Raw genomic sequence first — 13,135 nt, 5'->3', positions numbered from 1 at the left:
CAAGATCAAGACTCCTGATCTTGATTTGAGTCTCAAAGGCCCAGAGGCGAAAGCTGACCACGATGTTGACCTCCCTTCTCCCAACATAAAAGGTGAGATCAAAGGCCCGAAGGTGGATATAGATGCTCCTGAGGCTAATATTAAGGGTCCGAGTTCCAAATTCCACATGCCCAAAATCAGAATGCCAAAATTTGGGTTTGGTGGAGGGAAAGTAGAAGGGCCTGATGTGAATATTGATGCCAGCCTCCCTGAGGCAGATGTGAATCTAACAGGACCAGCGATGGAAGGTGGTATAGAAATGCCAGATGTAGATCTAGACATTGAGGGAAGTTCTGGCCGAATCAAAGGCCCTAAATTCAAATTACCAGGATTCAATATTTCTGGGCCAAAGATTCCAAAGCCTGATTTTGACCTGGAACTCAAAGGTCCAAAACTCTCGGGAGATGTCGATGTCCCTGATGTTAATTTTTCTGGTGACATCAAAGGCCCTAAGATTAATAAACCTGGAATCAATATCTCTGCTCCAAAGGTTCCAAAGCCTGATTTGGACCTGGAACTTAAAGGTCCAAAAGTCTCCGGGGATTTGGAGGTGCCTGGTATTGATATGGAGGGTGACATCAAAGGCAAGAATTTGAACATTAAAGGTCCCAAATTAGATATCGAGGGACCTAATGTTAAAGAAACTGGAGCAAAATTTTCAATGCCTTCAATACATTTGCCACATATAACAGCTCCCAATGTTGATTTAAATTTCAAAGGCCCAAAATTAAAGGGTGATCAGACCATTGACATCTCTTCACCAAGTATAGAGGGAGAAATTAAAGGACCAAAGATTGATGTAGAGACTCCAGACATTGACTTGGGGGGTGCACACGGACAGTTCCAAATGCCAAAAATCAGTATGCCCACATTTAAGATGGGTGGAACCAAATTAGAAGGACCTGATGTGGACATTAAAGCCAATGTTCCTGAGACAGATGTTAGTATTTCTGGACCACAGATAAAAAGTGGGGTTGAAGTTCCTGAGGTAGATTTGGATGTTGATGGTAAAATCAAAGGCCCTGGATTTCAAATGCCAGGCATTAACATCTCTTTACCCAAAATGAAAGCTCCTAATTTAGATTTTGGATTTAAGGGTCCTGAACTGCCAGGTGGTGCTGCAGCTGATATTAACATGGAAGGTGACATTAAAGGTTCAGGTTTTGACATCAAAGGTCCCAAAGTAGATATTGAGGCACCTGATATCAAAATTGAGGGTCCTGATATTAAATCTCCAAGTTTAGGTGTTGATATTAGTGCACCTGAGATAGATACAGATGGTCAAAGTGCACATCTGAAAATGCCAAAAATGAAGAAGCCGAAATTTGGATTTGGAATTAAAGGACCACAAGGTGACATAAATGCACCATCTCTAGACATTTCTGGTTCCGACGTAGATTTAAATGTTGATTCAGCAGACTTGAACATAAGCACCAAAGGAAAAAAGGGCAAATTTAAGATGCCCAAATTCAATATCAAATCAAAGAAACCTGCAGGAGATGTGAAGGTGAACACTCCAACAAGTGAACTTGATCTATCCAAACCAGAAGCAGATATTAAGTCCCCAGATCTAAATGTAACACTTGGATCATCCGATGGACAACTGAACATCAAGCATCCAAAAGTAAAGAAACAGCGATTTGGAAAAATGAAGCTGACATTTCCAGATGTTGAATTTGATCTGGCATCATCAAAAGCTAAAGGTGAACTACCTAGTTCAAAAATTGAAGGAGATTTACAAGCACCTAATATTGATGTTTCATCTGCAGATGTAAAAGGTCCACATGTTGACATCAGAGCACCAGGAGTAGATGTCAATGCGGATGTTGCCTTGGAAGGACATGGTTTCAAAGCTAAGGGCACAAAATTAAAATTGCCTTCACTAAATATCAAATCATCCAAAATGTCTGAGCCAAATTTGGATATTAATTTAAAGGACACAAATCTGAAAGGTGAAGTATCAGGAGATGTAAAAGGACCAACAATTGACATAAAGAGACCTGAAATAGATTTTGACATTGATGCTCCAAATGTTGATATTGAAAAACCAGAAAGCAAATTAAAAATGAAAATAAAGAAACCAAAGCTTAATATTTCAGGACCCAAATTGAAAGGTTCAGGTGTGGACATTAATGTTAATACATCAAAATTAGAGAGTGGAATTAAAGGACCTGAGGTTAACATTGACGCACCCAGTATTGACCTTCAACCCAATATCTCTGGTCCAGATCTACAACTGAAAGGATCAAGTCTCAAGTCACCAGATGGTGATTTTGAGAGTGCAGAAGGAAAGCTGAAGATGCCTGCAATTAACATTTCTGGTACTAAATTGCAAGGTCCTGATCTGAATCTCGACACAAATGCAGTGAAGATAGGAGGTGATGTTAAGACACCAGCTGTACATGTCAATCTTGAAACACCTGATATGAACATAAATGCTGATGGTAAATTCAAAGGACCCAAAATTCCAATACCTTCAGTTGACATCTCCGCACCTAAATTGGACTTAGATTCAAAGCATCCACAGATAAAAGGAGATGTCAATATTTCCAACCCAAATATCAAAGGAAACTTTACAGGACCAGATGTGGATGTAAAAGGTCCTAATATAGATGTTAGTGGTGCTGATATTGACATTAAAGGTGGAGAAGGAAAGCTAAAGATGCCTCAGATCAATCTTCCAAAAGCTGATATAAACCTCGCAGGACAGATGATAAAAGGGATCTCTGCATCTGATGTTGATGTTAATGTGAAGGGCCCTAAATTAGAAGGAAGTTTGGATACTGATATAAAATGCCCTGAGTTGGACATTAAGGGGCCAAATGTGAAAATGGATACATCAAATATCAACATTGGTGGTCTAAAAGGAAAAGGTTCCAGTATTGATATTAATGTGCCAAAAGCTAACATAGAATTTTCTGAACCAAAGTTTGAGCAAGACATAAAGAGAGGTATAAATGTTGCTGTACCAGATGTGAACTTAAGTGCTAAAGTAAAGAGCCCTGAAGTAAAAGTTCCGACAGCTGATGTGCAATTTGATGCAAAAGGCCCTACAATCAAAGGTGGTGTTGCTGTTTCCAGTTCCAAAATTGATGTGAAAAGTCCAGAGCTTGATGTCAAAGCTTCAGACATAAGTGCAGATATTAAAGCAGCAATGGCTGATCTTGATGTTCCTTTGGATAAAATGACAATACCTAAATTTAAACATTCTCAATTTCAAATAAAAGGGCCAAATGTAGAAGCACATCAAATGGCAACAGGTGTCAGTGTTTCAGGTGCACAAGGTCCAAATGTCAAAATTAAAGGACCACAGGCAAATATTAGGCTGCCAGAAGATGATATAGATAGTTCGGGGGTTAAGGTAAAAAAGGGGAAACTTAAAATGCCCAAATTTAATTTTTCTAAGTCTAAAGGGAAAAGTAGTATTGAAGGAGCAGAGGGTGAATTCAGTGTGTCTGGACCAAAGATTGATATTAAGGGCTCAAAGGGTAGCCTGGGATTCAGTGACATTGAAATGGAAGGAGCAGAAATGGCTGGATCTGGTAAAGCTTCTGGTTTGGACATAAACACTTCCCCAAAAGGGAAGTCAGGCACACTAGATTTCTCAATATTTAAAGGCAAAAAATCAGAACGTCATAGGTCGTCATCTCTGAGTGATGAGCATGACCTTTCACCATCATCCCCCAAAGATAGAGTAGATTTTGGAGAGGCGGCTGTGGGTACAAAAGGAAAGAAATCAAAACTGAAATTTGGAACATTTGGAGGCTTTGGGGCAAAGTCAAAGGGCTCCTATGAGGTCACCCTTGGTGAAGGTGAGGCAGCAGCAGAGGGCAGTGGTATCTCTCTAGTTTCTAAGAAGACCCGCCTATCCTCCTCATCCAGCAACGAAAGTGGATCCAGAGCAGGATTCCGTCTTCCTAAGGTAGAACTAAATATCAACAAAAACAAAGAATAATTTTGTAAATAGAGCCCGTGTCCTTGTAAATAGAAATTAACTGCATTACTTTTAACTCATAAGCCAAGGCACAGAGGTCCACTGGACTTCATCCCTATCTCATTGGCAGGTCAAAAGTCAGATGGATTATTTAAAAGTGTTGAGCCATTGTTTTCCTTTTTACAATGCGAGGATTGAACCATAGCCAGATCTGACCTGCAGATATTTCAATACACTTCTGTAACAGCTAACACAACAAACTAAAGTTCTATTACTACAAGCTGAAAGCAATAGCCTACTAGCAGAAAAATAAACTATTTTGATACATTTTCTATGTAGTGGTTTGTTATTTTCATATACTGATAAAATTGAGGTGTTAAAACATGTAATCACTGGTGCTCTCTCTAGCTTACTTTATTCAATGGAATGCAGCTAATCTATGAGAGGTTTTATTGATTAATGATTTGAGCAGAGACAATTGGAGAGGAAGAGTTTAAGTTGTCTTTAGACCAATAGAAGCTATCCTATCTATATGAAAAGTGTATTTTGGCATTAGCCGGAACAGACTCAATTCGTCCAGTTATTGGTGCTGTATTGCCAGAGTCTAACAGCAATAATGTTTGGCCAATTTTATTTCCTTGTAAACTTACAGGGCTGCAAAAAAATCTATTCTGGATAGCTTAAATTCTTCTCTTTGTAAAATGTATTAACTGTTGGTCTGTGGATCTAGTCAAGGCATGTTTCCACTGTGAATCTGAGTGTTAATGCCATCCTGCCCCCTTTATCTTGTGCTTCTGCTGCTGTAATCTTTTATTCCCATGTCCTATCTCCCAAAGCCACAAATAAAGAAGTCCCAAGGAAATCATTCAATGTTCAACCATGTAATTTGGATCCGTTTGAGTCACCGGTATCAAATATAAGACAGACTAAATTAAATAACACAATTTATTTGCACTTCAAATAGCCCATTCCCTTCCCACCCTCTCCTCCTCCCAATTCCCTTTACCTCCAGGCAATACAACTTGGTTGATAAATGCAGTGCTCTCAAGTGTAAATTTCAGAATAGAAAGGGTGGTCTGAGGTAGGCTTGCTAACAGCATGTATCGGCAGGCCTGCGAAAGAGCCTGCACTATCTGGTTTATTAGTATTTAAGAGCAGTATATTACAGCACTGGACTAAAATACTGCTTTGTCTGAGTCCACAGATAGCACCAAATGCCCTGTAACTTAACAAACCCTTTCCTTTTGTTACAAATTATAGGAAAATTGTGACTTTTCTAGTTTTTCTTACCATTTCTTTGTTCCATTCTAAAGTGTTGTTAATAGAACTTTTTCTTCATAATTCTGTCTGCACTTTTATGGCAAACAGTAGACGATGGGAATGTAAGACAAGTGCGTACCTTGTAAAAATCAAATAAATTGTTCATTACCCTGAATTAGAAGCTGGTCTTGTCTCTGTCTCATGGTTTTTATCCAAATTAAGAAACAAGAGACCAAATCTTTGATTTGAATCATAGGATAGCTACAGGAGAACTGAAAGCTGAGGTGAGAGAAAAATAATTTAAGCAGTGCCATTCTTGCTAAGCACTACTCAGAGAGAGACGAGTGGAGCATTGGATTTGGTTGTGATCCCTTCATTGCCAAGCAGACTTCCAGTTTACAGACACCTGAGATTCCTGGAACCACTGCTGTAGCACTCAAAAGTGGGGCACAGCTGAAAGTGTGCCAGAAGGTATGCCATTGTGTTAATCATATCCCAAATCCCGAGACCCATTGAGGTCACTGAATGTCAAAAGTTGGAATTGTAGAATATTGGCTGTTCTGGACAAAAAGGATATATTCTGTTGTTCACAAGTCCAACAGTGATACTGGTGGGACATCAAACACTGAATGTCATCTCTATTTTATGGAGTAAATGAAAGAAATACCCTGCCTAAATTTCCTACCTCAAAGATAAAGAGTCAAACAGCCATCAAGCTAGTTCCCACTTCTATTGTGCTTCTTATGGTTTTGCAGAGCTACCATTTCAGTTTACTGTTAACTTACAAATCTGAAGAACAGCAGCTTGAACAGAAAGGACTGAATTTTCACTTGTGACTCATAAGAAAGTGCCAAGTTAATTTGATTTTCATTTCCAAGGGAGGGGTGTTAACCAGAGTCAGATCTTCTGGCAGACATTCAGCTGTGCCCCACTTTTGAGTGCTACAGCAGTGGTTCCAGGAATCTCAGGTGTCTGTATACTGGCTGGACTTCAGGGGCAAAGGGACGACTGAGTACAGAAGTCGACTGCCTCAAAGGGCCACCTTTGTGTACAGGCACTTTGTCCAAGCTGTAAAATGAAAAAACAGGAACAGCCCTCTTCCATTCCCCCAAAACATTCCCATTCAAGCCCCCGCCTCAAAACACTCCCACTAAAGCCAATCCATTCTGCCCACCCCACAGCCCATCATACTTTCCATGCTAACCAATGCCCCTCTACCCACCCGTATGGCTCTCCAGAAAAGCACTCTTAAATTTTTAACATTACTGGTTGGTCAACAATTACTGTGCAATCTTAATTGCCCAGAAGGCAGTTACGAGACAACCACAATGCTGTGGGTCTGGAATCACATTTGGCCAGACTAGTGGGATATTAGTGAACCAGATGAGTTTTTAAAGCAATCAACAATGGTTACACCGTCAGCATTAGACTAGTCCTTCTCTTCATCCAAGACTCTTATAGAATTCAAATTTCTCTAAATGCTATGGCGGAATTCAAGCCAGACTATTAGCCTGGCTATCTGGATTATTAGCTCAGTGACATTACCATTATAACGCTGCCTCCCTCCTTCCTGTGCGACAACTTAACAAATACCTTCTGAAGATCCTATATTCTGTATCCACAGAAACGTTTTATCTACGTTTTCAAACAATTCCGTTAAATTTGTTCTTAATTTTACCTTGCATTTCCAATGTTACTGTTCAATCTTGAATGATGGAGTCTAAGAAATTATCCTCACTTAATATTAGACTGTCTAGTATATAGTTAAAGGGTGTAACCTTATCATCCTTCTTGAACTTGCCTAGCTGGGTGCAACTCCAATAACACTGAAGAAGCTTGACATCATTCAGGACAAAGCAGCCCACCTGACTGGCACCCCATCTACCACCTGCAATATTCACTCTTTTCAAAACCAATGGCAGCAGTGTGTATCATCTACAGGATGTACTGCAGTAACTCACAAATGCTCCCTTGACAGCACTAAACCCATGACCTCAACCATCAAGAAAGACAAGGACAGAAATGCATGGTAACACCACCACCTGAAAAATCCCATCCAAGCCACAAACTATCCTGACTTGAAACTATATTATGCATTCCTTTACTGTCCATGGGTCAAAATCCTGGGATTCTCTCCTTAACAGCACATGGATGTATCGAAACTTGAGGATTTCAGCAATTAAAAAGGACAGCTTACCACCACCTTATCTAGTGCAGTTAGAGATGGTCAAAGAATGGTGAATAAAGGCTAGGCCTGGTCAGACACCCACATCCCATGAATAAAAACAAAAACATAGATCTGTTTGTGACCCTACATTCCTGCAGCACAAGTTTTATATTTAAGGAGGTCAGTGCTAGGATTATGGTTCTATGAGTACTGAGACTGTGAGTATTACTAGGATATTCAACCGCTGCTGGCCTAGAGACAAGGCCATTCTGTCCCTACCTAAGATCCATGAGTTTTCTTGTTTCTAGCTGGTGGAGCAGAGACAAATAGCTGTTCCATGTGAGGTAAATTAGCTCAGTACAAGTCTCATCTCAATCTTGGAACTTTCTGGATCTGTCTGAGTAATTGCAATATTCATAGAATCATATCTGATGTGGCAAATCAATTGCATTCAGTTCATATCATATCTGACATGGCAAATTAATCGCATTCAGTTCAGCATTGAACAATGATATGAAATTAGATGCAGAAATTAGATTTTGCTTCCACCTTAATTTAGCTAAGATAGCTGATTCAATTTGAGCTCAGGATCAAGTGACTCATTGACGTTGTTTCATAATAATTTCACTGAAAAACAGTCATCAAAAGAGCGAACAAAATGAGATCCACAAGGCCAATGGCTTCTCCCTGAGGTTATAACAGTTGGGTGAGAAGTTGAGACTGAATGCAAGGTATGGTGGAGCAGAGCATTTTTGTCAGAACATTAATCGGGAAATGAAACCCAGGATTGTGGAGTTCCCCTGCCACTGATTGGTCAACCTCAGAGGCATAAGTGTCTTGTGATTCCTTTCAGTGTTACTAGATATTGCTCAGCATAGCTGATAAAAGACTGCTCTAGTGGCAATGGGTAAGTACTGTAGCCTTGTAAACACTGATGCTACAGAGTTCTGTAAACAGTTAAACTATTTTTGTTTAAAAAGAGGCCAACAATTCAGGAACACTCCGGCTTGCTTTAATTACTGTTGTCAATTCATGGATGTAACAATATTGCAGAGAGATAGTGTTGACACATCAATTGATTACTGCCTCATGAATTGCAAGTCATTTTTACTATTATATCAAGACCCAATAATGTTCTTTTAATTCCATCAAAGGATGAGAGCATCACTGACTACACCAACATCCCGTATTTGCCCTGGAGAAGGTGGTGGTGAGCTGTTGCTGCAGTCCTTGTCGTGTAGGAACACCCATAATGTTGTTAGGATTTTGACCCTGCAACAGTGAAGGAAAAGTAATATGGTTCCAAGTCAGGATAGTACAGTATGTGACTTGAAGGGGAACTTGTAGATGGTGGTGTTCCCACGTAACTGACTGTCTTTATCCTCCTAGATGTCAGAGGTTGTGAGTTTGGAAAGTGTTTTTGAAGGAGCGTGAGCAAGTTGTTGCTCTGCATCTTGTAGAGAATACACACTACTGCCACTGTAAGTCAGTGGTGAAGGGAGTGAATGACAACGGGGTGCTGAACAAACAATCTGCTTTGCCCTGGATGGTATTGAGCTTCTTAGGGGAGAGTTATTGGAATGGTATTCATCCAGGTAAACGAAGAGTACTCCATTACACTCATAACTTGTGCCTTATAGAAGGTGGTCAGACTTTGACCAGTCAGGAGATGAGTTATTCACTTTAAAGTTCCCAGCCTCCAACCTGTTCTTGTAGCTATAGTATTTATGTAACTGGCTGAGTTCAGTTTCTGGTCAATGGTAATCCTCAGCATGTTCAGAGTGGGAGATTCAATGATGGTAAGGCCAATAAATGTGCAAAGTTGGTCGTTGGATTCTTCCTTTTTGGAGATGGTCATTGCCTCATATGGTGCAGATATTACCTTCCACTTATCAGACCAAGCCTAAGTATTGTCCAAGTCTGTTGACTGCTTCAGTATTTGAGGAGTTGTGAAGAGCAATGAATATTATGTATTCATCAGTAAACATCCCTATTTCTGACCTTATAATGGAGGGAAGGTCACTGACGACGGCAAACTTGGAACTCCAGAGACCCACCACCCTCTGGGTAAAAAAGATTTTCTTCATGTCCTCTATAATCCTTCTACCAATCACGTTAAATTTGTGCCCCTGCAGTTGACCTCACCACTAGGAGATTCAGATCTTTCCTCTCTATCTAGGCTCTTCATAATTCTGTGCAGCTTAATAAAGCTACCCTTCAGTCTCCTCTTTTCTAAGGAATACAACCCTAAATCCAATATTTACTCATACCTTGTAAACTTCTCTGCCTTTTCAGCTCTCTCAAGGCACAATCAGGTTTATGGTGGCATCAAGGATACAAAAAAATTAATTGGTAAACTCTCCACAGGCTGGATTCATATACTGAGATCAACTGAAGTGGTTGTGATTATTGAAAGCCATCCATCTTAGCCCTAGGAGAAAGGATGAACTATCTTCCAAAACAACCTTGCCTCCAGAAGTTCACTGATTATACTAGATTTCTACAACTCCTCACGTAATAAAGTGTGGACCAACCTCAGGGCTTGAGATGGTAAGTGATAAGTAACATTACAGCTATACAAGTGCCAGGCTAAGACAATCTCCAAACGAATGAAACTCTAGCCAGCACCTCTTGACATTCAATGCCGTTGCCTCCATCATTAACATCCTAGAGGTTACCAACCACCAGACGTTCAACTGGACCAGTCACATAAATGTATGGCTATAACAAAGGACAAGGATGGGTGTTCATCAGTGAGTAGCTCACCTCTGGACTTCCCAAGCCTATCTACTACCTACAAGGGATAACTTATATTCTTCACTCACCTGGATGGGTGCAGTTCCATCAATACTCAATGTTGAAAGCATCTAGGTCAAGCAGTTTTCTTAATCAGCACCCCAAACACTTCCTAATACATCCACTCCTTTCATCACCAGACAACAAGGCTGCTGTAATATATAAAGGATGTACTGCAGAAACACACTTGGACCTCTTCAAAAGCGTTTTCTAAATCTGGCTAAGGACAAAGAGAGCAGGCAAAGGGAACACCATGACCACTTCTACATTGCCCTTTAAATTCTACGTCATCCTGACTTGCTGATGCTTGGTCAAAATATTGGAACACCTTTCCTAACAACACTGCGCAACTACCCTCCACCACAGAGAGTGTGGCAACAGTGCTCAAGAGCAACTAGGGATGGTTAATAAATGTTGGCTATGCATCCATAATCCCAAGAATTAATAAAATGAAATTCAACAGAGATCACAGAAAATTGCCAAAATATGTCTGGACACTATTTTATGATCCCTAACTGTTTTTTTGCTAAAGCAGTAAGTGAACTTGCTTTTTTGCAGAAATGATTTATTAAAACAACATAGCCACAAACTTGTTAGCTGTGTGACAGTTTTGACGTCAAAGATAAAAGTTGATATTTACTCATTTTCTCCAAAGTGCCCAGGTTTTTTTTTTAAAGCTCTAATGTTTTTGATTAAACAAATCACTGAAGGAGGAGGCTCCACAAATATCCCCATCCTCAATTATGGAAAAGCCCAGCACATCTGTGCAAAAGCTAAGGCTGAAGCTTTTGCAGCAAACTCCGACCAGAAGTGCCAAGTGAATGATTCATCTTGGCCTCCTCCAGTGGTCCCCAGCATTACAGATACCAGTCTTCAGCCAATTCGATTTACTCCATGAGATATCAAGAAACGGTTGGAGGCACTGGTTATTGCAAAGGCTATGGGCCTGACAACAATCTGGCAACAGTACTGAAGACTTGTGCTCCAGAACTTTCCGCTACCCTAACCAAGCTGTTCCAGTACAATGACAACATTGGCATCTACCCAACAATGTGGAAAATTGCCCAGTTATGTCCTATACACAAAAAGCAGGACAAATGCAACCCAGCCAATCACCACCCCATCAGTCTACTGTCATCAACAGTGCTATCAAGCAGCAACTGCTCAGCAATAACCTGCTCAGTGACACCCAGTTTGGAACCTGCCAAGGCCACTCAGCTCCTGACCTCATTACAGCCTTGGTTCAAACAAAAGAGTTGAATTTCAGAGGTGAGGTGAGAGTAACAGCCCTTGACATCAAGGCTGAATTTAACAGAGTGTGGCATCACGGAGCCCTAGCAAAACTGGAATCAATGGGTATCAGTGGGAAAACTCTGGTGGTTACAGTCAAACCTGACACATAGGAAGATGGTCGTAGTTGTTGGAGGTTAGTCATCTCAGCTCCAGGACATCTCTGCAGGAGTTCCTCAGGGTAGTGTCCTTGGCCAACCATCCTCAGCTGCTTCATCAATGACCTATCCTCCGTCATAAGGTCAGAAATGAGGATGTTTGCCAACAATTGCACAATGTTCAACACCATTCGCGACTCCTCAGACAGAAGATCTGGAGATCTGGACAATATCCAGGCTTGGGCTGACAAGTAGCAAGTAACATTCATGCAACACAAATCCCAGGCTATGACCATCACCAACAAGAGACAATCTAACCACTGCCCCTTCACATTCAGTGTTACCATCACTGAATCCCCCACTATTAACATCCTGGGAGTTATCATTGATCAGAAACTTAACTGAACTCACCACATAAATGCAGTGGCTACAACAGCAGGTCAAAGGCTAGGAATACTGCAGCAAGTAACTCACTTCCTGACTCCCCAAAGCCTGTCCACCATCTACAAGGCACTAGTTAGGAGTGTGTTGGAATACTCCCCACTTGCCTGGATGAGTGCAGCCCCAACAACACACAAGAAGCTTGACACTATCCAGGAGAAAGCAGCCTGCTTGATTGACACTGCATTCACAAGCATTCAGTCCCTTCACCACCAACGCTCAATAGCAGCAGTGTGTACTATATACAAGATGCACTGCCGAAATTCAACAAAGATCCTCAGGCAGCACCTTCTAAACCCACGACCACAAGGGCAGTAAATATATGGGAACACCACCACCTTCAAGTTGCCGTCCAAGCCACTCATTATCCTGACTTGGAAATATATTGCCGTTCCTTCCATGTCGCTGGGTCAAAATCATGGAATTCCCTCCCTAATGGCATTGCGGGTCAACCGACAATGGGTGGACTGCAGCAGTTTAAGAAGGTAGCATAACACCACCTCCTCAAGGGCAACTAGGGATGGGCAATAAATGCTGGCCGGCCAGTGATGCCAACATCCCACAAAATAAATAACTGAAAAATAATTTTCAATCACAGAATCTCACAATTCAGCAAAAAATTGGCTCACATCACCCATTCCAACAACAGTCAGAGACATAGAGATGTAAATCTTGGAAACACCCTTTGGTTCAACTCATCTATGCTGACCAGATATCCTAAATTAATCTACTCCCATTTGCCAGCATATGGACCATATCCCTCTAAATCCTTCCTATTCATGTATCCATCCAAATGCCTTTTAAATGTTATAACTGTACCAGCTTCCAGCACTTCCTTTGACAGCTCATTCCATACATGCACCACTGTCCATGTAAAAAAGTTACTCAGATCCCTTTTAAATCTTTTCCCATCTCACCTTAAACCTATGCCCTCTAGTTTTGGACTCGCCTATCCTGGGGAAATGACCTTGATTATTTACCCTATCCATGCCCCTCATGATTTTATAAACCTTTATAAGGTCACTCCTCAGCTTTCAACGCTCCAGGGAAAATAACCCTAGCCTATTCAGCCTCTCCCGATAGCTCAAACCCTCCAATTCTGGCAACATC

General features: G+C 41.0%; 1 protein-coding gene across 1 annotated transcript; it reads left to right on the top strand.

Moving 5' to 3' along the window:
- The first annotated feature begins 6 nt into the window (after nucleotides 1-6).
- Nucleotides 7-5,408, top strand: LOC125487646 (neuroblast differentiation-associated protein AHNAK-like). Its single transcript, XM_048619586.1, has one exon. It carries the CDS (start codon nucleotides 167-169, stop codon nucleotides 3,992-3,994), a length of 3,828 nt encoding a protein of 1,275 aa, XP_048475543.1. The 5' UTR covers nucleotides 7-166; the 3' UTR covers nucleotides 3,995-5,408.
- The last annotated feature ends 7,727 nt before the right edge of the window (nucleotides 5,409-13,135 follow it).

The sequence above is a fragment of the Rhincodon typus genome, chromosome 43, assembly GCF_021869965.1.
Source record: "Rhincodon typus isolate 14 chromosome 43, sRhiTyp1.1, whole genome shotgun sequence".
NCBI lineage: Eukaryota > Metazoa > Chordata > Chondrichthyes > Orectolobiformes > Rhincodontidae > Rhincodon > Rhincodon typus.
Note: the sequence above shows the minus strand (reverse complement) of the source record. Positions and strands in the feature narration are given on the sequence as shown.